Consider the following 22,073-nt stretch of genomic DNA (forward strand, 5'->3'; position numbering starts at 1 on the left):
CCAGCCCATGCCCAATGGACTGGCACCAAGTGAAGAAAATGGACTGGCACCACATTTTTCTGCTCCAGCCCGTGCAATTGACTGGCACCCAGCCCGTGCCAGTCAACAGCCCAGCCCAAAATGGACAGACCCATTCCCCGGTCTGTTTCTGGCGCGTGCAACACACGCGGTGCCCGGGGCGCGTAGCCGACAGGCTGTGCAGGCGCTGGGGCCCGCGTGCAGGCCCACTTGCAGTCGTCCGGGGTGAAGGATACGTAGCCTCCTCAGAGCCGTTGGATTTCCAACGGCTAGTTTTTTAGGCCGTTGGATTTCCAAGGGAAAAAAAATTTTCAATTTCAATTTTAAATTGGACCGTCCGATCACAGATCAACGGTCCACGTTTATTTCACCAAAATTTAAAAAAAAAAAAAAAAAAAAAAGGCCCAACGGTCAGAAATTTGACCGTTGGCCACGTGGCGTAATGAGTGCTGTTGGATTTGATTATTTTTCAAATCCAACGGTCCCGATTAATTACAACATTAAAATTTATTAAAAATTAATTAATAAATGTCAAAAATTTTAAAAAAATACAGAAAAATTTTAAAAAATTAATTTTTTTTTTCTATAAATACCTAACCCTCATCTTCCATCTTAGCGGAAATCTATTCAAAAAATAGTACGTTCGGATAATGACACGTGGCGTGACGAGATTGGTTAAAAATCATATCCGAAATTAAAACTATTTTTTTATTTATTATTTTATAAAAAAATTATTTAATATTTTAAATGGACTGGGTGCCAGCGCATTTTGTAGGGGTGGAGATCGTTTGTGCCAGCGCATTTTTAGACTAGGTGCCAGCACATTTTTTTTTGGGGTGGAGATGCTTTGGCCTATTACTGTTCATTGAGTCTGTTACTGTTCAATTAAGTGGATAAATGGGCTGGGTGCTGGCTCAAAGTGGATAGGGGTGGAGTTGCTCTCATAAAACACTCGTAAATCATGGTTTCCCTCCTTATCTTTCTACCGTCTCAATTGTTGGGCGCGTAGGGTTGCGGTGCGCAAATGGGAGAGTGGCCAAGTGTTCTCCCTTGTGTGTCGCCATAAATACCCAAGAAACTTTAAACAACCACAGCATAAACGTTTGAGAAACTTGACGAGAGACTCGGCGGGTCACAAAAGGCAGCAAAAAACCAAACCCCCGAAAGAAAAATCAATGTCCCCAAAACCCCACTCCCTCTCCCTCTCTCAGGCATGTCAATTCCAAACCCACGTCCCTCTCTCTCTCTCTCTCTCTCCGTTTCTTCAAATATATATATATATATATATATATATATATATGTGTGTGTGTGTGTGCAGGCTTTATGCAATAAGAATCTAAGAAAAAAAGATTGCATATTCTTTTGGAATTTATTTCATTTTTTGATACAGATATCTGCATTTGATTGAATAGTTTTTTTATTTTGGGGGATTTTGCGTTGCTTTTTGATACTGATAAGGAAAAGCATGGCATTTGAATCACAGTCTCTGAAGAAGGAGAAGAAGTGCAGTGGTGGTGGGGTTTTTGGGGATGTGTACAGTATGGCCATACTTCCCAAAAAGCTTGAGCTTGAGAAGGAGGCTGCCCACCCGAAATTCGAGCTCCGATTTCAGCTCCCTGACCTCTCCCAGCCCCTCAGAGTAAGTCCCCCAACTTCTTTTTTGCGCCTCTTGATTATAATCTGAAGGGAAATTTTTTATTTTTTTTCTTATTGGTCTGTTTGGTTGCTGAGAAAATGGCATAAAAGTTAGGGAAATGGAGTTATATGGATAATTTTTGTTCAGGAACAAAAACCCAGTGTGGAAATTTGCCATCTAATTTGTTTCTTTTGTTTAATTATTGTGTCCCTGAACTCTGAGAATGAGATGCCTCTTTTTTGGAAAAGTTCAAATATTGAAAAAGATGGGACTTTTGGTATCATTCTTCAATAGAATTTCATATCGATTTATTGGGCATAATTTTAAGGGCCAAAAATAAAATACCATGCTATTTTGTCATTGGTATCACACAAAGTGTGCCTTGATGTGCTTCAGGATTTCTCGAAGACGAGAGAAGTTAGAGAGTTCTTAAGCGGCGCTTTAGCAGGGGCAATGACCAAAGCTGTTCTTGCTCCTCTTGAGACCATCAGGTTAGTGGTTGCTGTTTCACCCTCTTTAAAATGTTGTCAGTAGTCATTGCATTTGATGCTTTGTGTTTATATGAGCATATATAAGTGAAGAAGTGTTATCCTACCCGAAATTAGCTCATTTAACAACGAAAGTCCTGAAGACAACAATGTTGGGTTTATATTTGATGTCTGTAGACTCCGTATATAAGGTACTGAGATGTAATGGGGACGGATGGAAATAGTCTTGTTTTAATTAAAAAAAAAAAATGGAATAGATTTTGTTATGAATTGATCCTAATGTGGTATGTTTAATAACACTCCCCTATATGAATTTCAATGTTGTAGTGTTCGATCGAGTTTATGTGAGGGTGGCTGAGCTATGGGACAAATTTATTTAATTTCTTCCACTAACATGTTACAGTTTTGGAAAAAGTCTAGGGAAGTTAGAGGATTTTCCAAGGGTTTCTTATAAGTGGTTTTTTTAACGATTTGAATTTCAAATAGCTTACATTCAGACCATTTTGAAAAATACGTAATGACATGTAACTCATGAAGATTATTTTCATTCAGACCATTTTGAAAATATGTAATGACATGTAATTCATGAAGATTATTTTGTAAGTGTTGATACATGATCATAATTTGTTGGATTTGATATGTGCAGAACCAGAATGGTAGTTGGTGTCGGATCTAGACACATTTGTGGCAGTTTCTTAGAGGTCATTGAGAAGCAAGGGTGGCAAGGACTGTGGGCTGGAAATGCAGTCAACATGCTTCGCATAATCCCCACACAAGCTGTTGAGTTTGGAACATTTGAGTGCATTAAACGAGCAATGACATCGACACAAGAAAAGTGGAAGCAGGGTGAATCCCCAAAGGTGCAGATTGGTCCTGTAACCTTGAACTTCTCTATCTCCTGGATTTCCCCTGTCGCTGTGGCTGGTGCTGCTGCCGGAGTTGTTAGCACACTTGTGTGTCATCCCCTTGAAGTTCTAAAGGTACGGGTACACTTTATGAGGATAGAAATTTAGTCTGGCCTGCTCTACATTATATCATTTCTGATGACTATGTTATCTATCTCATCTTCCGTGTTTCATTTATATGTGTGGTTTTCGTGTGTTCATGTGGAAATATATTCTGCGTTTTATATCCTCTTGGATTACATCTCCTTACGATTTCACTGTACAATGTTTTAATTAGGAACTGCTAATGTTTGACACTTTTTCTTGGTATTTAACTATTTATTGTGTCTTTCTTCTAATTTCATACAACAGGATCGGCTGACCGTGTCTCCTGAGGCGTATCCCAGTTTAAGCATTGCAATCAGCAAGATTTATAAGGAGGGTGGGATTGCTGCATGCTATTCTGGTCTTTCACCTACACTTATTGGGATGCTTCCTTACAGTACATGTTACTATTTCATGTATGAGAAATTGAAGAAATCCTACTGTCAAGCAAAGAATAAAGAGTCTCTTAACCGTCCTGAGATGCTACTGGTCGGAGCTCTTGCAGGTCAGAAACTTGGCCTTGGTTATGTAAATCAAATTGAAAAGATAGTGCAAACCATTTACCTCTCTTTTTCTTTTCCCTTTCAAATCTTGTTTCGGGTTTGATTAGTTTTTGGACATTGTGGATCCTAATTCTTATGTCATGGTCCATTTTTTAAAGAATAATATGTCTCAAGTCGTGAAGATTATTGAAGCATTTTCTTTTTGCATTCTATTTTGAGTATTTTGCCTACCGACGGCATATAACCTTTTGTTCATCAGTTTAGTAAAACATGCATCCTGTGGAAAAAGCTTTTGTTAATGTCAGTGTGATGCAACAATTTATGTAATTTTTGTGTAAATTACTAATTAGAAGTATGGAAGAGTTATGTTGATTTGTTTGGGCTACTTATCGATTATTGGACAATGAAGTTGTAGTTCACCGACTTTATTCTGATAGTCTCAGGTCTTCCACCTCTTGGACACAAGAAATATGAATGAACTGCATAATTAGGGAAGTAGACTGAGTAAAATTACTTGTCAATTTTGCAACTTGTATGCAGAACTTTGAAACATCGGCGCTCTTTTGCTGAATGATTGGATGAATAATTTTCAATGATTGGATGAATAATTTTCTTCACAGAGTATAGTATCGTATCCTGACCACTTGATTATCTAATAGCTTACTTGAACATGTCTAGGTTTTACGGCTAGCACAATCAGCTTTCCATTGGAGGTGGCCAGGAAACGGCTGATGGTTGGAGCTTTGAAAGGCAAGTGCCCACCGCACATGTTAGCAGCACTTTCAGAAGTCATCCGGGAAGAAGGTTTGCGGGGACTTTACAGAGGGTGGGGTGCAAGCTGCTTGAAGGTCATGCCATCCTCCGGCATCACCTGGATGTTTTATGAAGCTTGGAAGGACATATTGCTTGTTCAGGGACATACCTTATAAGCTGTAACAAGCTCAAGCAAGGTTTCACATAGGATCATAGTTTAAACTCACATTGGGATCTCAACTGGTGTAAATTACCAGGCGGGAGGTGTCGACTAATTCGTTGAAGTTACGTCTAGGTTGTTTTACGCAGGCCTAGGCTAGTTTGGTTGATCTTGCATCCGTTGAGAGTTTTACTTTCTTCTTCTTCTTTTTTCGGTTTTCGGTTTTCGGTTGGGGCTGGTTTCCGGTTGTTTTTTTAACCAAACGGTCAGCTGAGCTTCAGTTATGTGCCTTACAAGGAATATGAAGTACCGATGAATGTGTTGTACCATTACAACATAGTGCCTTTTTATCAATATACTTTTTTTGCCATATAAGTTCAAATTTCGCCCAATTCAGCAATGATTTTGTACTTGGAAATTGTAGCAATGAGCCCTCAATTAAAATTTTATAAGCATTGGTCTCTTAACTCATCAAAATGTGCAGCTATGGTCGTTTTCGTCAACTCCGTTAGAACTTTTGTCAAATTAAGTCACATGTTATGCACATGAAGCTAATGGGCAAATATGGAAAACCAAATGAGAACAATTGCAGCAATGATTCCTCAACTTTAACCTAATTAAAGAAATGATCTCTTAACTTTAACTCAATTGGAGTAATGATCTCTCAACTTTAACCTAATTGGAAAAATGATCTCTTAACTTTAACTCAATTGGAGCAATGATCTCTCAATTTTAATCCAATTCTAGCAATGATCATTCGAACATAACTCATTTTGATAGAATTTTGACGAAGTAGATGAAAATGACCATAACTGCATGTTTTGGTGCCAATGGTCATGAATTTTTAGTTGAGAGAGCATTGCTACAATTTTCACTTCCTCATTGTTAATTTTTCCTTTAATTTTCCGAGGGCGAGGTGCAAGCTGTTCTGAAGGCCATGCCGAGCTCCGGCATCACTTTATAAGCAAGTTCACATCGGATCAAAGTAACCTTCCAGAAAACTAGTAATCCCAAGCGGAATTTTCATTTGAAAATGAAAAATACTTTTAAGATGTACTAGGATTAACCTGCATCTTTCTTTCATAGACAAAAGAGATAAAAAGGAGACAAAATAAGAAAACGCGAGTTACAGCAATTGAAAAAGGTTTTTTCTTTATTCTTAAGAAGGAACCTGGTGGCTTCGCTAAGGCATTTTACGCATTTGTGGGTAGGGAATACGTGATCACATTTTGAAAGGCGTCTAGGAGTTATGCTAAAACATTCACAACGCAATCAGTTTAGTTTTCACCTTAATAAAGTTGACAGCAAGTGACTAGATCAAATGATATGATTTAACTTTTTTTTTCTTCTTCTTGTACATATGTCTCAATTTTAATCTCTTCCCACGATGACAACCACCATTATAACTCTAAAAATTATGTAAGACAACAAAATAAAATTGAAAGAAATTGAGGGGATATCCAAAGTCACCCCTAGGTGGGAGTCGTAGGAGCTTTGAGAAGAAGCTTATTTATATATGGAAAACTTTGGTTCCGGACTCTAGTTGATCAAAATTCTGTTTTATTCTTGTTTGCGTTAATAAAAGTTTTTGGATCAGAAATTATTATTTGTCTCAAAATTGTTTTTTTTTGAAAATTTAACAGAAAATGGATGGAATTAACAAAAAGAATAAAAATGTTATAAGAGAGTGCGTTCCAAAACCATGAAAACCAGAAAAAGAAAATCCGACAAAAAAAACAAATAGTGAAAACAGAAAAAAAAAAAAAAATTAAAGCCAAATGAAAGTTATGACACCATTTAGGGTTGGTTTAGCATTGTTAAAATTATTTTAAAAACAACTTTTTTTTAAAGTTGGGATTAAAATTGGGTGTGTTAAATAAGAAAAAAATATTTTTTGTCAAAATAATGGATCCAAACTCCAAAGTAACAGAAAGTAGAAGAAACTCTATCTTGCTTCTAAAAACAACCCTTCTTCTTCAATCTACTGCATTTTGGATTGAAATTTTTTCCTCCCCCATAGTTTAGTTGAATTAGCGTGCATTATCTTATCATTTATTATAAATATATATATATATATATATATATATATATATGCGTTTAATTTGTATAAAAGTATAGAAGCCCACGGTGTGACATCCCGTCCCGGGATTATTAAAACGCACGTGTGAAATTACCTTATTGCCCCTAGTTCGTTTTTGTCACGTTGTGGGTTGCTTTGTGTGGTGTGGCATGTGTTGGACCACACACACACTCCCACACACACAGACACTGTCTCTCTCTCTCCTTCTGCCTTCTCTCTGTCTCTCCCGTGCTCTCTCCCTCTCTTCTTCCTTAGAAACGGTACGGACAACCCCAAAACCCCTCAAATCTTAGTAGATCGAGGGAGCCAGGTACACCATCGAGCTCGTGAAGCTGAGAGGAGTCTAGTGGTACCATTTTCAGGTAAGAAAACTACCATTTTCACGTCGTTTCGAAGTGGTCCGAATTGTGTACTGTTCATGCAAAATTTATACATTGAGTTTTTGGACTTTTGAAGCTTGTAGATGTGTTGGTGAGGTCCCAAGGAGCCTCGGAGTGCTTCGTTGGACAAAATTGGACGTCGGGATCGTCCTGTTCTAAGTTGGCCGGTTTTGGAGAAATTGCACAGGTATAATCTCTTAGTTTTAGCCCTTAAAACTTGTTGGGACATGTGCTACTAGTCTAGGGCTTTCATTTGGTCCAAGAATCACGAAAAACGGATGAAAAATGAGCGAGAAAACCCAAGTTGCAGGTTTTCCCAGTTTCCGGCGCCGGCGACGTCGCCGGCGATCGAAGGAAGAAGGCGACGGAATATTCCGTCAATTCTGACGGAATATTCCTAACGCCGTTAATGGATCCGGTTAGTTTTAACGGAATATTCCGTCAGTTTAACGGAATATTCCTGACGGCGTCTGTTGACACTGTCAGTGTGCCTGGCACGTGGCCGCGCGTGGGGGGCGCGTAGGTCCGTGCCTGTGCTGGCGCGTGGGGGCGCGTGCGGGGTCCAAAAATTATTTTAAAAATATGGTTGTGATCCTGAGGTTGTGTAGAGCACGTTGGTATATTCATTTGTCCATTTTGAGCAATGTATGAGAAGTTATTACGAGAAGTTAGTTATGTGCTTTAAAGTTAACGTTTTTATAGTTGTTTCGCATTTAGGTGACACGTACCCAGAGGACGAGCGTGCACACGCGAGACAGGGGGGCTACGACCCTTCTACATATCAGTGAGTGGGCTTTTGTTTTCCGTATATACCTATATACATATTAATTCCCAGAAATTAGTATAAATGCTTCGTTATATGCCATTTCTTTTATATATAATTGGTGGTTATGCATGAGTTGTGGCATATACGTTTAATTATATATTCAATTATGCATATGTCATATATATTTATATGTGGGTGCTGTGGAGGCATAGGTAAGTGCCAGGTAAGCGTTATTTAACGATTGCATTAAATAGTGGTTAGAGATGCTTAGAGAGCTCATAACCTGCACCCCCGGTGTTAGTGCTCCCGCCCAGAGTAGGGCACAGTCCTTCACGTGTTGTTCACCTCCCGCACCATACGCTCAGCTTGGATCCAAGCTAGGTGCATAGGCTTGTCGTACAGACCACAGTAGGTGGTTCCGACTCGTAGGTGACCCGCGATTATTCGCACAGCCTTCACGTGATCGTAGCACTAGAGCGTATATACATGTTACACCCAGGCCTGTCGTACAGACCCCTTTAGGTGGTTCCGACTCGTGGGCAGGTTTAGATATTGAGTTGAGATTTGAGCTCTATATGCAGCCGTACAGGTCACGTTAGGTGACTCCGGCTGCCAGAGGATTATGCGATTGATATGACTCATACCTGAGCATTTGCATATCATTATGAGATTTTGACATGGCATATAGTGAGCATGATTGGCATACCCTTAAGCATGTTTGGTATATCTATACATACGTTTATATGTTTATTTTCTGGGAAGTATACAGGTTTTACGGCGAGGGGTTAGATTGTATTTTGCTAAATGGTTTTCAAAGAGATTTGTTTTTGCCCACTCACGCTTTTGTTTTGCGCCCCTCCAGGTTCTAGTTGCTTAGCCGTTGCGGTGGTTTCCCTTGAGAGCTTTTCGGCGTTCTGACAGACACTCCACATTGTAGGGTCGCCTTCGGGCGTACTACTGTTATCGTTTTTATTGGGCTGCTATAGACCTGCTCTGAATTTGTATCTCACTTACTAGCACTTGTATTGGTACCTTGTATGCTAGTTTTTAATTGTTCGTACTTTCATATTACTATCTTATTAGCTTCCGCACGTGCACATGGCTACGTCACCTTCGTGTGACGGCCAGCACGCTCCGATCTCGGTCGGGGTGTGTCAGTTTGGTATCAGAGCCTAGGTTTGGCAGTCCTGTGTCCTTGTGAGTATTCTAATAATTTTGGTGTCTTCTGTCAGAACTATGCCGCCTCGTCGGGAACCCCGTCGCTCTTCTGAGCCCATTTTCCCCGATATTACTCAGTTGGGGGAAGCTTTTGCTACAGCCCTTCAGGCAGTGATGCGCCCTCCCCAGAGGACTCATCTGGAGACTATGTACAATTTGAAGCTGGATAAGTTTAAGGGCAGTGAGGGACCCGAGAGCGCAGAGCGCTGGCTAGAACACATAGAGAAGACTTTCCGGGTGCTGCATAATCAGGGGAACTTGCCTATGGAGAGGTGGGTTGAGACGACCGCTTGGTTTCTAGATACGGAGTCGGCAGCTTGGTGGGAGCAGGAGCTTCGTAGGTTGACTCCGGATCAGAGGATTGATTGGAATGTTTTTACGGGGTTGTTTAGGAGAAGGTACGTGCCCCCTGAGTACACTGACCGTAAGAAACAGGAGTTTTCCGAGTTAAAACAGCGGAAGATGTCAGCGAATGAGTACTACCGTAAGTTTACGGACTTGTCTCGTTATCACCCTGATGTCGCTGGTAATCCGGCGGAGATGCTCCGTCTTTTCTGTCTGGGCACCAGGAAGAAGTGGCGTTCTATGGCGTCTACGGTCCACAGCGAGACTTACCGGGACTTCTATGAGATACTGTTAAGGATCGAGGACTCCGAGAATATGTCGAGCGATACTGATGAAGAGAAGGAAGGCAACCAGAAGAAAGATGACAAAGGCAAAGGTCAGGCATCGCTCGGGCCCCGTCAGACTCAAAACTTCAAAAGAGGTGGAGCTAGTTCTAGTTCTTCGAGTGGTGGCTTCAGTGCCACTGGACAGGGTCGTGGAGGTAGATTTTCTGGTGGCGCTAGAGGCCAGAGGCAGGGCGATGGTGGTCGAGGTAGAGCCCCTATTTGCCGCAGGTGTAACAACCGGCATTTCGGCGAGTGTAGACGTGGTAGCAGTGGTTGCTTCACGTGTGGATAGGTGGGACATAGAGCGGCGAATTGTCCCCAGGGTCAGCAGCAGCAGAAACCACAGCAGACCTTTATGCCGCCGCCTGCACCGCTCCAGCAGATCCAGGGTCCTAGTAGTTACGGCCAGACGAGTCGAGGTGGTGCTTACCATTATCAGGGTGATGCTGTTCCTTATGCTCCGGGGCAGTATCAGTATCCCCAGGATCCCTATTCCCAGGGTGGCTATCCCCAGTATTCGGGCGGCTATATGCCGTATCCTCCAGCTCCAACGGGTGGTTCACAGTGGTATCAGGGAGGACAGTATCAGCAGGGGGAGATTGCCACTAGCAGTGCAGGGTCTTCGAGACAGTCAGGCCAGCCCAGTCAGGGGCGTGGTGCTCAGGGACGCGGCGTTCAGGCGAGCCGAGGCCGCGGTGGGCGTCAGCAGGGACAGGGGCGTCTTCACAATATTTCTCTGCAGGACGCTCAGAACAACCCAGACTTGATTATGGGTACGTTGAACATTCTTGGTTGTTTCGCTAGAGTCTTAATTGATTGTGGAGCTACACATTCCATAATTTCTCATACGTTTGCTCAAGTGACGCAACCTCGCCCCACACCTCTAGGGTATGATTTAGAGTTTGTTATGCCTAGGGGAGAGAGTTGCGTTGTAGATTGTGTGTACCCAGGATGTCTGGTGATCGTAGAGGGTGTTGCCCTGTCAGCCGATCTTATCCCGTTAGATATTGTGGACTTTGATGTGATTCTGGGCACGGATTGGTTGCACTTCTATCGTGCCAACATTGACTGTTACGGGAAAGTAGTCACGTTTCACCGACCGGGACTACCTGTGGTTACTTTCGTGGGTGAGCAGAGTGGGGTGAGGTATGGCGTTATTTCGGCGTTGCGAGCGAAGAAGTTGTTAACTAAGGGTTGTCAGGGGTATCTGGCTCACGTGGTACTAGATGAGGCTGTTCCTAGCAGAGTGGAGGATGTGAGAGTGGTCAGACACTTCCCTGATGTATTTCCCGAGGATTTACCTGGTTTACCCCCAGATCGAGACGTAGAGTTCACTATTGAATTGCTTCCAGGTACTAATCCCATTTCTTTAACTCCTTATCGTATGGCTCCCGCGGAGTTGAGGGAATTGAAAGTTCAGCTGCAAGAGTTAGTGGATAAGGGATTTATCCAGCCTAGTACTTCGCCTTGGGGCGCTCCAGTGTTGTTTGTGATGAAGAAGGATGGAACTTTAAGGCTGTGCATCGACTACAGGCAACTCAATCGGGTGACGATTAAAAACCGTTATCCCTTGCCTCGTATCGATGATTTGTTTGATCAGCTGAGAGGTGCTTGTGTGTTCTCTAAGATTGATTTGAGGTCTGGTTACTATCAGCTGAAGATCAGTAGGGGTGATGTCCCTAAGACGGCGTTCAGGACTCGTTATGGTCATTACGAGTTTCTGGTTATGCCATTTGGGTTGACGAATGCACCAGCCGCCTTTATGGACTTGATGAACCGAGTATTCCAGCCTTACTTGGATAGATTTGTCATTGTCTTCATTGACGATATTCTGGTGTATTCTAAGTCGAAAGCGGAGCATGTTCGACATCTTACGTTGGTGTTGAAGAGGTTGAGGGAACACCAGTTATATGCTAAGTTTAGCAAGTGCCAGTTCTGGTTAGACCAAGTTGCGTTCTTGGGACACGTCATTTCTGCTCAGGGTATTTTGGTTGACCCTCAGAAGGTTGCAGCTATGGAGAGTTGGGAGCAGCCGCGAACCGTCACCGAGGTGAGAAGTTTCCTTGGTTTGGCAGGGTATTATCGGAGGTTCGTTAAGGATTTTTCGATGATTGCCTTGCCGTTGACGAGGTTAACGAGGAAGGATGTTAAATTTGAGTGGGATGATAGGTGTGAGCAGAGTTTCCAGCAGTTGAAACATTGTCTCACTCATGCACCTGTTTTGGCACTCCCAGACGATAGTGGTGATTTCGAGGTTTATAGCAATGCTTCCTTGAATGGTCTGGGATGTGTATTGATGCAGCATGGTAGGGTGATTGCTTATGCTTCGCGGCAGTTGAAACCTCATGAGATGAATTACCCTACACATGATTTGGAGTAGGCTGCTATCATCTTTGCATTGAAGTTGTGGAGACACTATCTTTATGGGGAAAAGTGCAGGATCTTTACAGATCACAAGAGTCTCCAGTATCTCTTTACTCAGAAAGAACTTAATCTTCGTCAGCGGAGGTGGTTGGAGTTGCTCAGCGATTACGATTGCACGATTGATTATCATCCTGGTCGTGCGAACGTAGTGGCTGATGCACTTAGCAGGAAGTCACAGGGCCGTATTAACGCGTTGTACGCTAGTCGTGTTCCTCTTTTGGTGGACTTGCGTGCTACGGGAGTAAGGCTAGAAGCCGAAGATCGAGAAGTGGCGCTACTTGCTAATTTTCAAGTTAGACCGATACTTGTTGATCGGGTGCTTGAAGCTCAGGTAGCTGATCAGGAGACTCAAGAACTTATTCAAGCTCGAGAGCAAGGAAGGAGGCGAGACCTCAGAGTTCGGGATTCAGATGGCATGTTGATGCTAGAAGGTAGAATGTTCGTGCCTAATAGTGTGGAGTTGAAGAAAGAAATTCTCGATGAAGCACATATCTCGGCTTATGCCATGCATCCAGGAGCTACTAAAATGTATCATACCATTCGACCATTTTATTATTGGCCGGGTATGAAGAGGGAGATAGCCGAGTATGTGAGCAGGTGTGCTGTTTGTCAGCAAGTTAAAGCAGAGAGGAAGAAGCCGTTTGGGTTGTTGCAGCCGCTTCCCGTTCCAGAGTGGAAATGGGAAAATATCACCATGGATTTTGTGTACAAGTTGCCGCGTACACAAAATGGCTTTGACGGCATTTGGGTGATCGTTGATCGACTCACTAAGTCGGCTCATTTTATTCCGGTAAGAGAGAAGTATTCTTTGAGCCGGTTAGCGGAGTTGTTCATCTCAAAGGTTGTGAAGTACCATGGTGTTCCGGTGAGTATTGTCTCGGATCGTGATCCACGTTTTACATCGAAATTTTGGGTAGCTTTCCAGGAAGCTTTAGGCACGAGATTACTTTACAGTACGGCGTATCATCCACAGACAGACGGACAGTCAGAGAGAACTATTCAGACTTTGGAGGATATGCTGCGAGCTTCGGTGTTGCAGTTTGGTGACGCTTGGCACCAACGGTTAGATTTGATGGAATTTGCTTACAACAATAGTTTTCATTCGAGCATTGGCATGGCGCCATTTGAGGCCTTGTATGGCAGAGCTTGTCGCACACCATTGTGTTGGTCAGAGGTTGGCGAGAGAGTCTTAGTAGGTCCAGAGATTGTTGAGGAGACTAATCAGAATGTTCAGGTGATTAAGTCTAACCTGAAAGCAGCTCAGGACAGGCAGAAGAGTCTAGCGGATCGGCATGCTACGGACAGAACTTATGAGGTCGGAGATTGGGTATTTCTGAAGCTTTCACCGTGGAGAGGTGTTGTGCGGTTCGGAAAGAAGGGGAAGTTGAGTCCCAGGTACATTGGACCATACGTGGTCACAGAACGAGTTGGTGAGGTAGCTTACAGGTTGGAGTTGCCTCCGGAGTTAGCTAGAGTGCATAATGTTTTTCACGTGTCCATGCTCCGACACTATGTTGCTGATCCATCTCATGTGATACCTCCTCAACCGTTAGAGATTAATCCAGATTTGACGTATGACAAGGAACCGGTGACGATCATCGATTGGAAAGAGAGGGTTCTGAGGAACAAGACGGTGAATTTGGTGAAGGTTTTGTGGAGGAATCATTCAGTTGAGGAAGCTACGTGGGAGACAGAAGACCGGATGAGGGATTTGTATCCTCGTTTGTTCTTTGGCCACTAGGGGTGGTTACTGGGTTGTTTTGAATTTCGGGACGAAATTCTTTTAAGGTGGGAAGGTTGTGACATCCCGTCCCGGGATTATTAAAACGCACGTGTGAAATTACCTTATTGCCCCTAGTTCGTTTTTGTCACGTTGTGGGTTGCTTTGTGTGGTGTGGCATGTGTTGGACCACACACACACTCCCACACACACAGACACTGTCTCTCTCTCTCCTTCTGCCTTCTCTCTGTCTCTCCCGTGCTCTCTCCCTCTCTTCTTCCTTAGAAACGGTACGGACAACCCCAAAACCCCTCAAATCTTAGTAGATCGAGGGAGCCAGGTACACCATCGAGCTCGTGAAGCTGAGAGGAGTCTAGTGGTACCATTTTCAGGTAAGAAAACTACCATTTTCACGTCGTTTCGAAGTGGTCCGAATTGTGTACTGTTCATGCAAAATTTATACATTGAGTTTTTGGACTTTTGAAGCTTGTAGATGTGTTGGTGAGGTCCCAAGGAGCCTCGGAGTGCTTCGTTGGACAAAATTGGACGTCGGGATCGTCCTGTTCTAAGTTGGCCGGTTTTGGAGAAATTGCACAGGTATAATCTCTTAGTTTTAGCCCTTAAAACTTGTTGGGACATGTGCTACTAGTCTAGGGCTTTCATTTGGTCCAAGAATCACGAAAAACGGATGAAAAATGAGCGAGAAAACCCAAGTTGCAGGTTTTCCCAGTTTCCGGCGCCGGCGACGTCGCCGGCGATCGAAGGAAGAAGGCGACGGAATATTCCGTCAATTCTGACGGAATATTCCTAACGCCGTTAATGGATCCGGTTAGTTTTAACGGAATATTCCGTCAGTTTAACGGAATATTCCTGACGGCGTCTGTTGACACTGTCAGTGTGCCTGGCACGTGGCCGCGCGTGGGGGGCGCGTAGGTCCGTGCCTGTGCTGGCGCGTGGGGGCGCGTGCGGGGTCCAAAAATTATTTTAAAAATATGGTTGTGATCCTGAGGTTGTGTAGAGCACGTTGGTATATTCATTTGTCCATTTTGAGCAATGTATGAGAAGTTATTACGAGAAGTTAGTTATGTGCTTTAAAGTTAACGTTTTTATAGTTGTTTCGCATTTAGGTGACACGTACCCAGAGGACGAGCGTGCACACGCGAGACAGGGGGGCTACGACCCTTCTACATATCAGTGAGTGGGCTTTTGTTTTCCGTATATACCTATATACATATTAATTCCCAGAAATTAGTATAAATGCTTCGTTATATGCCATTTCTTTTATATATAATTGGTGGTTATGCATGAGTTGTGGCATATACGTTTAATTATATATTCAATTATGCATATGTCATATATATTTATATGTGGGTGCTGTGGAGGCATAGGTAAGTGCCAGGTAAGCGTTATTTAACGATTGCATTAAATAGTGGTTAGAGATGCTTAGAGAGCTCATAACCTGCACCCCCGGTGTTAGTGCTCCCGCCCAGAGTAGGGCACAGTCCTTCACGTGTTGTTCACCTCCCGCACCATACGCTCAGCTTGGATCCAAGCTAGGTGCATAGGCTTGTCGTACAGACCACAGTAGGTGGTTCCGACTCGTAGGTGACCCGCGATTATTCGCACAGCCTTCACGTGATCGTAGCACTAGAGCGTATATACATGTTACACCCAGGCCTGTCGTACAGACCCCTTTAGGTGGTTCCGACTCGTGGGCAGGTTTAGATATTGAGTTGAGATTTGAGCTCTATATGCAGCCGTACAGGTCACGTTAGGTGACTCCGGCTGCCAGAGGATTATGCGATTGATATGACTCATACCTGAGCATTTGCATATCATTATGAGATTTTGACATGGCATATAGTGAGCATGATTGGCATACCCTTAAGCATGTTTGGTATATCTATACATACGTTTATATGTTTATTTTCTGGGAAGTATACAGGTTTTACGGCGAGGGGTTAGATTGTATTTTGCTAAATGGTTTTCAAAGAGATTTGTTTTTGCCCACTCACGCTTTTGTTTTGCGCCCCTCCAGGTTCTAGTTGCTTAGCCGTTGCGGTGGTTTCCCTTGAGAGCTTTTCGGCGTTCTGACAGACACTCCACATTGTAGGGTCGCCTTCGGGCGTACTACTGTTATCGTTTTTATTGGGCTGCTATAGACCTGCTCTGAATTTGTATCTCACTTACTAGCACTTGTATTGGTACCTTGTATGCTAGTTTTTAATTGTTCGTACTTTTATATTACTATCTTATTAGCTTCCGCACGTGCACATGGCTACGTCACCTTCGTGTGACGGCCAGCACGCTCCGATCTCGGTCGGGGTGTGTCACACGGTGTATAACCATTATTAAAATATAATTTTGTTTTAATTTGCATTGTTTTTTCTTAGTCAAATGCTTTTTCTTTAGTTTGTGGAAACAAACTCAAATAATCAATCATAATTGTTGCAATTTGTTCAAAAAAAAAAAAAAAACTCAAAAATTAAAATAAAGAACATCTATTTTACAAATATACAATAAATAAAAATTTGCCAAATATCTGAGCCCAGTAACGGATTTGACCAAAAAATGAAGAAAAAAACAGAGTGAAGGAACACACATCCAGATGAAGAGATGAGGAAATGAGGAAATGAAGAAACGAAGGAATGAAGGAAATGGTGGATTACCGATCGGAAGTAGGGAAGCCGGCGGTCGTGCTAATATGCGGAAGCTTAGTCTATTACCACTGCGCCCTCCGCAACTCCAGCCTCCTCTCTCTCGTCTCCGACGTCTTCAACGTCCTCCTCTGCTCACTTGCCATTCTCGGCCTCCTCTTTCGCCAAATGAACGTCTCGTAAGTCCTCCCACATTTCCCTTTTTTCCCCTTCCCCTCTGCCTCCCCGGAAAATTCAGGAGAGTGGTTTGTTTTTCTGGGTTTTGATTTTTGAGGAATTAGGGATTCTATGGTCTTGTTATTGGGTTGTTGGCTGGATTGGGGTTTTGGGGTTTAATCTGATTTTGTTTGAAGCTGAATGCAAATTTGTTATAATTTGATTTAGTGTGATTACAAATGCTTTTGAGAAATTTGGTTTTGGTTTAGATTTTGGTAGGGTTGCATTGAATGAATGCATTCGAATGTAAGTAGATTAAGTTACTGCTATGATAGATGAATCGATTAGGGGGTTCGATGTCAAAAGATGAATTTTACAATTGATACTATACTAATGGTGGATTAGGGATTCTGAGTTCTTGTAATTGGGTTGTTGGCTGATTTGGGGACCAGGTTTTATCCGGTAATGGTCGAATGTGAATGCAATTTCTTTTTTTGTACTTAATTCGGTTTGAGTACAAATACTTAAAGAAATTTGGGTTTTGTTTGGATTGTGATGCTCTTCTACACTCTTGGTTGTATTTAGTGGATGCATTTGGAAATTTAATAGGTTATGGGGCATTGAAGAAGTACCAGAGTTAGTACTTAGTACCATGATAGATGAACTGAAAAATTGTGATTTCTTTGAAATTAAATGCTGTCAGTTTCAAACGAAAAACATGTCAATGGTGCCATTTCATAAGAGGCCTCGATGTCATATAATGATTTTACGTACTTGATAATATTGTAGCGGTGAATGGTAATCTTTGTGTTCAAATATCTAATTTTATTGTTGATTAGGGTACCAGTGGATCCACTTGAGTGGCAGATTTCGCAGGACACTGCTAATAGCATTGTTGCGTGGTTAGCCAATACCGTAGGAGCAGCTGAGTCTGTATTGAGGGTTGCGGCCACAGGGCATGACAAGAGGTTGTTTTTCAAGGTAAGAATGCTTGATGCCTAAAAAGGATTTTTGTCTTGATATGAGGTGTTGCAGAGTTTCTAGAACTTAGCTGGTATGGATGATAAATTTCAAAAGCTTACATTTAGATATAGTGCCGCTTGCTTTAAGTATCAAGGGAGAGGTGTTAAAAACCTGTATTAAGCACTTGGAAATTGTCAGAATTTTGATTTCTTTTGGCATATAACCGCATAAGCATGTTGTTTATCTGCACATGTGTGTTTCTCATTGGGAAGACTTCGATGTTTATGTTGATGACGAATCTCACACCACTGGGAGCACAATTTATAATGTACCTTTGTTTTACTATAAATTATATTCTAAGAACAAAGTGGAAGCTGAAATTTAATTTTAATAGAAGTACACAAGAGAACAAAGTTTTTCACAGAGTACATGTCGCCCTCACTATATTTTTTCAAGATATCAATCTATTTGTGGAACCTTAAACCTAAGTAAGGCAGCTTGTGGTGGCAGGTTCTTTGCTCTAATAAAAGCATTCTGCTTGAAGAACAATTTTTGCCTCTGCTAGTCCATCAAATTGATCTTTTTTGTTTTTCCTTTTTGTTGGGATGGTTGCGCACAGCTAACAGATGCAACGTAAATCTTTCTCCAGATACTGTTTAGTCTCTACATGCTATCGGCTTTGGGACGGTTGATTTCAGGTCTTACAGTTGCCTATATTGGTACGTTGGTTTCTTAAATCCGTTACCTACCTCTCCGTAGCTGAAATGATTTAAAGTAGTTTGGTCTTTTGGCTCAGGGTGACATGTATTGAGTTTGCACCTGAAACAGGACTATGCTTGTTTTGCCTTTATATGGTTGCGGAGAATAGTGAGTCAATCAGTGGATGTTTGTCTCGATTTCTGAGGAGAACAACTGATCTAACCGAGGAAGATGCTGCCGAGAGTGATACTGTACAAATTGTTGATTAAATGACCCTATTGCTGAATAAATGCTGGCTTTTGCTACAACCTTGTGCCTTTACTTAACACGGTGTTGAATCATTGTGTCGTAAAAATTGAAAAAGGGCAAGGATCGGAGAAGCTCAATGAGCTTTACAACTTGTGAACAACTTATATTTTGACAAGTTTCGAAAAAGGCATAAAGCTTGAACTGTTGAATGAGCTTGAGAACTGCAACTTAAAAACTACAAAAGGAAACAAAGATAAATGGATCAAAGTGGAACTATTATTCCATATATATAAAGTGAAATCGATACAGCCACCAAGAAGATATTACATGTCAAAATTTACAATTACAGATGTGGAATAATGAAGTATTACACCAATCCATGAACAGCAGAACAATTCGACTTAAGCTGCACCCTCTATTGCAAAAGTTGAGTCCTTTGATGCGCTGTTGTTGGAATCACAGGTCTTGGACTCATGAGTGCCAGAGGAAGAATCGGCGCCTTAACTGTAGTAAATGTTTGGGGACATAATCAGACTTACTCCTCAAGCTCAACCTCCTTCGGAAGATGGCTGCACTGTACACATCCCTGACTTTGTCAACAGGTATGGAAACAATTAAAGCTAAGCTGCACCCATTACAGCAAAATTTGACGCCTTTTGGCAAGCCGTGCTTGGAATAACCGGTCTAGGGTTCAAGACTGCCACAGGAGGAATTGGCCCAAAATCTACTGCCTCTTCAGAACTCCAGCTTCCAAGGGGTATAAAGCTTCCATAATCGCATTGCTCCGGAGATGACACTGAAGCAACCTCCTTTACTGGTTCAACCTCTCCAACCCTGTCCAGTTTTGTCACGAACGAGTGCTTCAATAGCTCAGCAGCTGTGGATCTCTTGAAAGGGTCCCTCACTAGGCATTTTCGCAAAAAGTCTTTAGCATCTTCTGATAACCAGCCAGGAACATTGGGAAGTTTTGAAGCAATAAGAGGCTTTAGGTCAGCGCCGCCCTTCACTTCCCATGGCTGTCTCCCCGTTAACATCCCGAGTACAATGCAACCTACTGCCCAAATATCGGAAGGCTGCTCCTGAATTTTGTGAGTCACAGTTTCGGGAGAAAAATACATTGATGTGCCTTGGCGTGACAGCTTCTGCATCGCCATCTTTGCCAACCCGAAGTCCCCAATTTTCGGCACAAAACCAGAATCAGATCTCACAAGCAATATGTTATCCGGCTTCAAATCACAATGCACGTAACCCCTTTCATGAATGTACTCAAGCCCTTTCAGAATCGCTTTGGTATACTTGCTCACATCCGATTCGCACAACCCTGAACCGCCCGATTTCTCGATCAAATCCCCAATTGTTCCTCCATCGGCATACTCCAAAAACACATTACACTTCAAGTGACCATCGTCCCCAATGGTCAGATTTGTTCCATAGCTTCCGATAATAAAGGGGCAGTCCCGAAACAGGGTCAGATACGAACTTTCCGTCGCGAGCTCATTCGACTTGGAGAAGGTTTTCACCGCCATCACCGTCGGGAAACCCTCGCAACCCAACTTGGACTTTTTCACGGTCGCCAGATAAACCGACCCGAATCCCCCACTCCCGAGCATCGGCCCTCGAACCCACTCGAATTTCGAACGGAAAAAGCTCTTCTCTGGTTCGTCCGGTCTCTTCCTCTTCATCGAACCCATTGTTTTCTGGGTTCAGAAAAAAATGATCAAAAGAGGCACCGATGGAATGGGTAAGAAGAGAATCAGAGTAATCAGAGAAGAAACAGAGAGACTGAACTGGTTGGCGGCGGAGGAGTGAAGTCGGCGGCGTCAGTGATCGACGCAGAAGACGAAGACGAAAGAATCGCGATTGAAATAAAAAATTCTAGGGTTTGGTTGGATTGAAGGCGGTCGCTATTCGCTACTGTGTAAGGAGGATTTGGGGGGAAGTAGAGTTTGGATTTCCTAGTGGGAGTTGGAATTCAGGGATTGGGGCTTATATAAGAAAGCGCGCGGAGGGAATTATGTCTCCAACGGTCATATTTTCTTCGCGGTGTTCTTACGCTCCAATTAATGCAACCAAAAGAAAATATCTTAATACATCACATACTTTCGTAAATTTGAAATTTGAAATATCTTCGACCGTAGATCTTACGCCATCTGGCCCATCTTAACCAACTTACCCAATTACCTCATTTCAAGTCAAATTAGCAAATTAGAATTGAAAAAATGGTAAATTACACAGAATTACCTCAACTATTAAGTCATTAACGGTTTCATACCTCATCTTTAAAAAGTTTCAATATCATACCTTATATACGAATTTGTTGCAATATTCTACCTCCGTTACGTTGTCTGTTAATTCCTCCATTATATGCTGACGTGGCTGAAGTTGGGTCCCACCATCTCCACATATGAACTTCCCCATGGTCTGCCACATAAATTTCCCGCCGAAATTGATTTCCACGTCATTTTTTCAAAAAAAAATTTTGAAATTTTTTTTCAACATAATTTTTCCTGCCAAAACTAGTCCACGGCAGCAAAAAAAATATTATTAAAAACAATTAATTTTTTAACGGGTCCGATTTTGGAAGATAATACAACCTAAAAAAACCAAATGGAAATTCTACATAAACACATGATGTAAGCTAGAGATAAACACAAATCCTACATAAAGACATGATATAACCAAAAGATGAACACAAAGTCCACTTCAAACAAAACATTTGCAAAGACCAAAAGATGAACTATAGTTCATATGGCATCGTTAATCCATCCAACATTTACAAAGATATCCATTAGACATCCTTAAATATCCCAAAATGCACAGTGCATTGATTCAAAAAACCTACTGAAATCCATCTAGCAAAATAGTGCATTTTCAGGTTCCTAATCAGTTCAAAAAAAAAACAAAAGAAATTCAATGTTTGTGATGTCTAATTCCAGAACCCATGTACCATAATTTCAGTCCCTATTGCACATAAAACATGAACTAAAAAAATAGTAATTTGTTATAATTTCTGGCATCTTTAGGTCTTGGTTTGCCTTGTCTCTCTGCTTGGTGGCTCTCGGTGAATGAGCTTCAGGATTTGTAGATGAACCATCCTCTATTTGTGATGCCTAATTTCAATGTTCATTACAAAAGGTCAGATGCAAAGCAAGGTTCTAAACTAAACTTGCTGTTGTAAACTACAAAGGAGAGGATTAAGTTTTTACCTTAGATTTCCTTGTTCTCTTTCTAGGTGCAGCTTCGGCTGATGATGATGCTCTCCCTTTTGCTGGTTGGATGCCTATAACAAAGGATAAAATCATTCAATAAAGGATTAAAGGGTGAAAGGATTAAAGAAAGTACAAAATGTTACTTATTTGTCCCTTGGAGGAAGATGTCGATGATGGGTCCTTGAATTATGTCCTTCTTGCTTGCATATAGTACACTTCAAAGCACCTTGCCCTTTCCTTCCTAGCTTAAGTGGCTTAGGAGGACCTTTATGATTATTTGGTGGGTTGGTGGGAGTTTGTTCACCATCTTTCTCCAATTTAGCAGCTTCTTTGT

General features: G+C 42.2%; 3 protein-coding genes across 5 annotated transcripts; 2 read left to right on the plus strand and 1 right to left on the minus strand.

The window, feature by feature from the left end:
* The first annotated feature begins 979 nt into the window (after positions 1-979).
* LOC137709489 (putative mitochondrial adenine nucleotide transporter BTL1) lies at positions 980-4,922 on the plus strand. Of its 2 annotated transcripts, none has more exons than XM_088688648.1 (6): positions 980-1,229; positions 1,502-1,657; positions 2,051-2,145; positions 2,789-3,122; positions 3,399-3,636; positions 4,313-4,922. In XM_088688648.1, the coding sequence occupies exons 1-6, from the start codon at positions 1,194-1,196 to the stop codon at positions 4,561-4,563; spliced, it is 1,110 nt and encodes a 369-aa protein (XP_088544774.1). In that variant the 5' UTR covers positions 980-1,193; the 3' UTR covers positions 4,564-4,922. The 2 variants fall into 2 exon arrangements, with proteins under 2 accessions (XP_088544774.1, XP_068304683.2); XM_068448582.2 differs by having other exon boundaries at positions 1,098-1,229; positions 1,477-1,657.
* An 11,447-nt stretch (positions 4,923-16,369) lies between these two features.
* Positions 16,370-18,589, plus strand: LOC137708842 (Reticulon family protein). Of its 2 annotated transcripts, none has more exons than XM_068447998.2 (4): positions 16,370-16,642; positions 17,459-17,600; positions 18,232-18,301; positions 18,411-18,589. In XM_068447998.2, exons 1-4 carry the CDS (start codon positions 16,455-16,457, stop codon positions 18,548-18,550), a joined length of 540 nt encoding a protein of 179 aa, XP_068304099.2. In that variant the 5' UTR covers positions 16,370-16,454; the 3' UTR covers positions 18,551-18,589. The 2 variants fall into 2 exon arrangements, with proteins under 2 accessions (XP_068304099.2, XP_088546055.1); XM_088689929.1 differs by having other exon boundaries at positions 16,372-16,642; positions 18,379-18,589.
* On the minus strand, positions 18,410-20,641 carry LOC137708841 (mitogen-activated protein kinase kinase kinase 20). Its single transcript, XM_068447997.2, has one exon. The coding sequence runs from the start codon at positions 20,219-20,221 to the stop codon at positions 19,151-19,153; it is 1,071 nt and encodes a 356-aa protein (XP_068304098.2). The 5' UTR covers positions 20,222-20,641; the 3' UTR covers positions 18,410-19,150.
* Between the last annotated feature and the right edge of the window lie 1,432 nt (positions 20,642-22,073).

This window comes from Pyrus communis, chromosome 17 (assembly GCF_041283825.1).
Source record: "Pyrus communis isolate YQ-2024b chromosome 17, ASM4128382v1, whole genome shotgun sequence".
NCBI lineage: Eukaryota > Viridiplantae > Streptophyta > Magnoliopsida > Rosales > Rosaceae > Pyrus > Pyrus communis.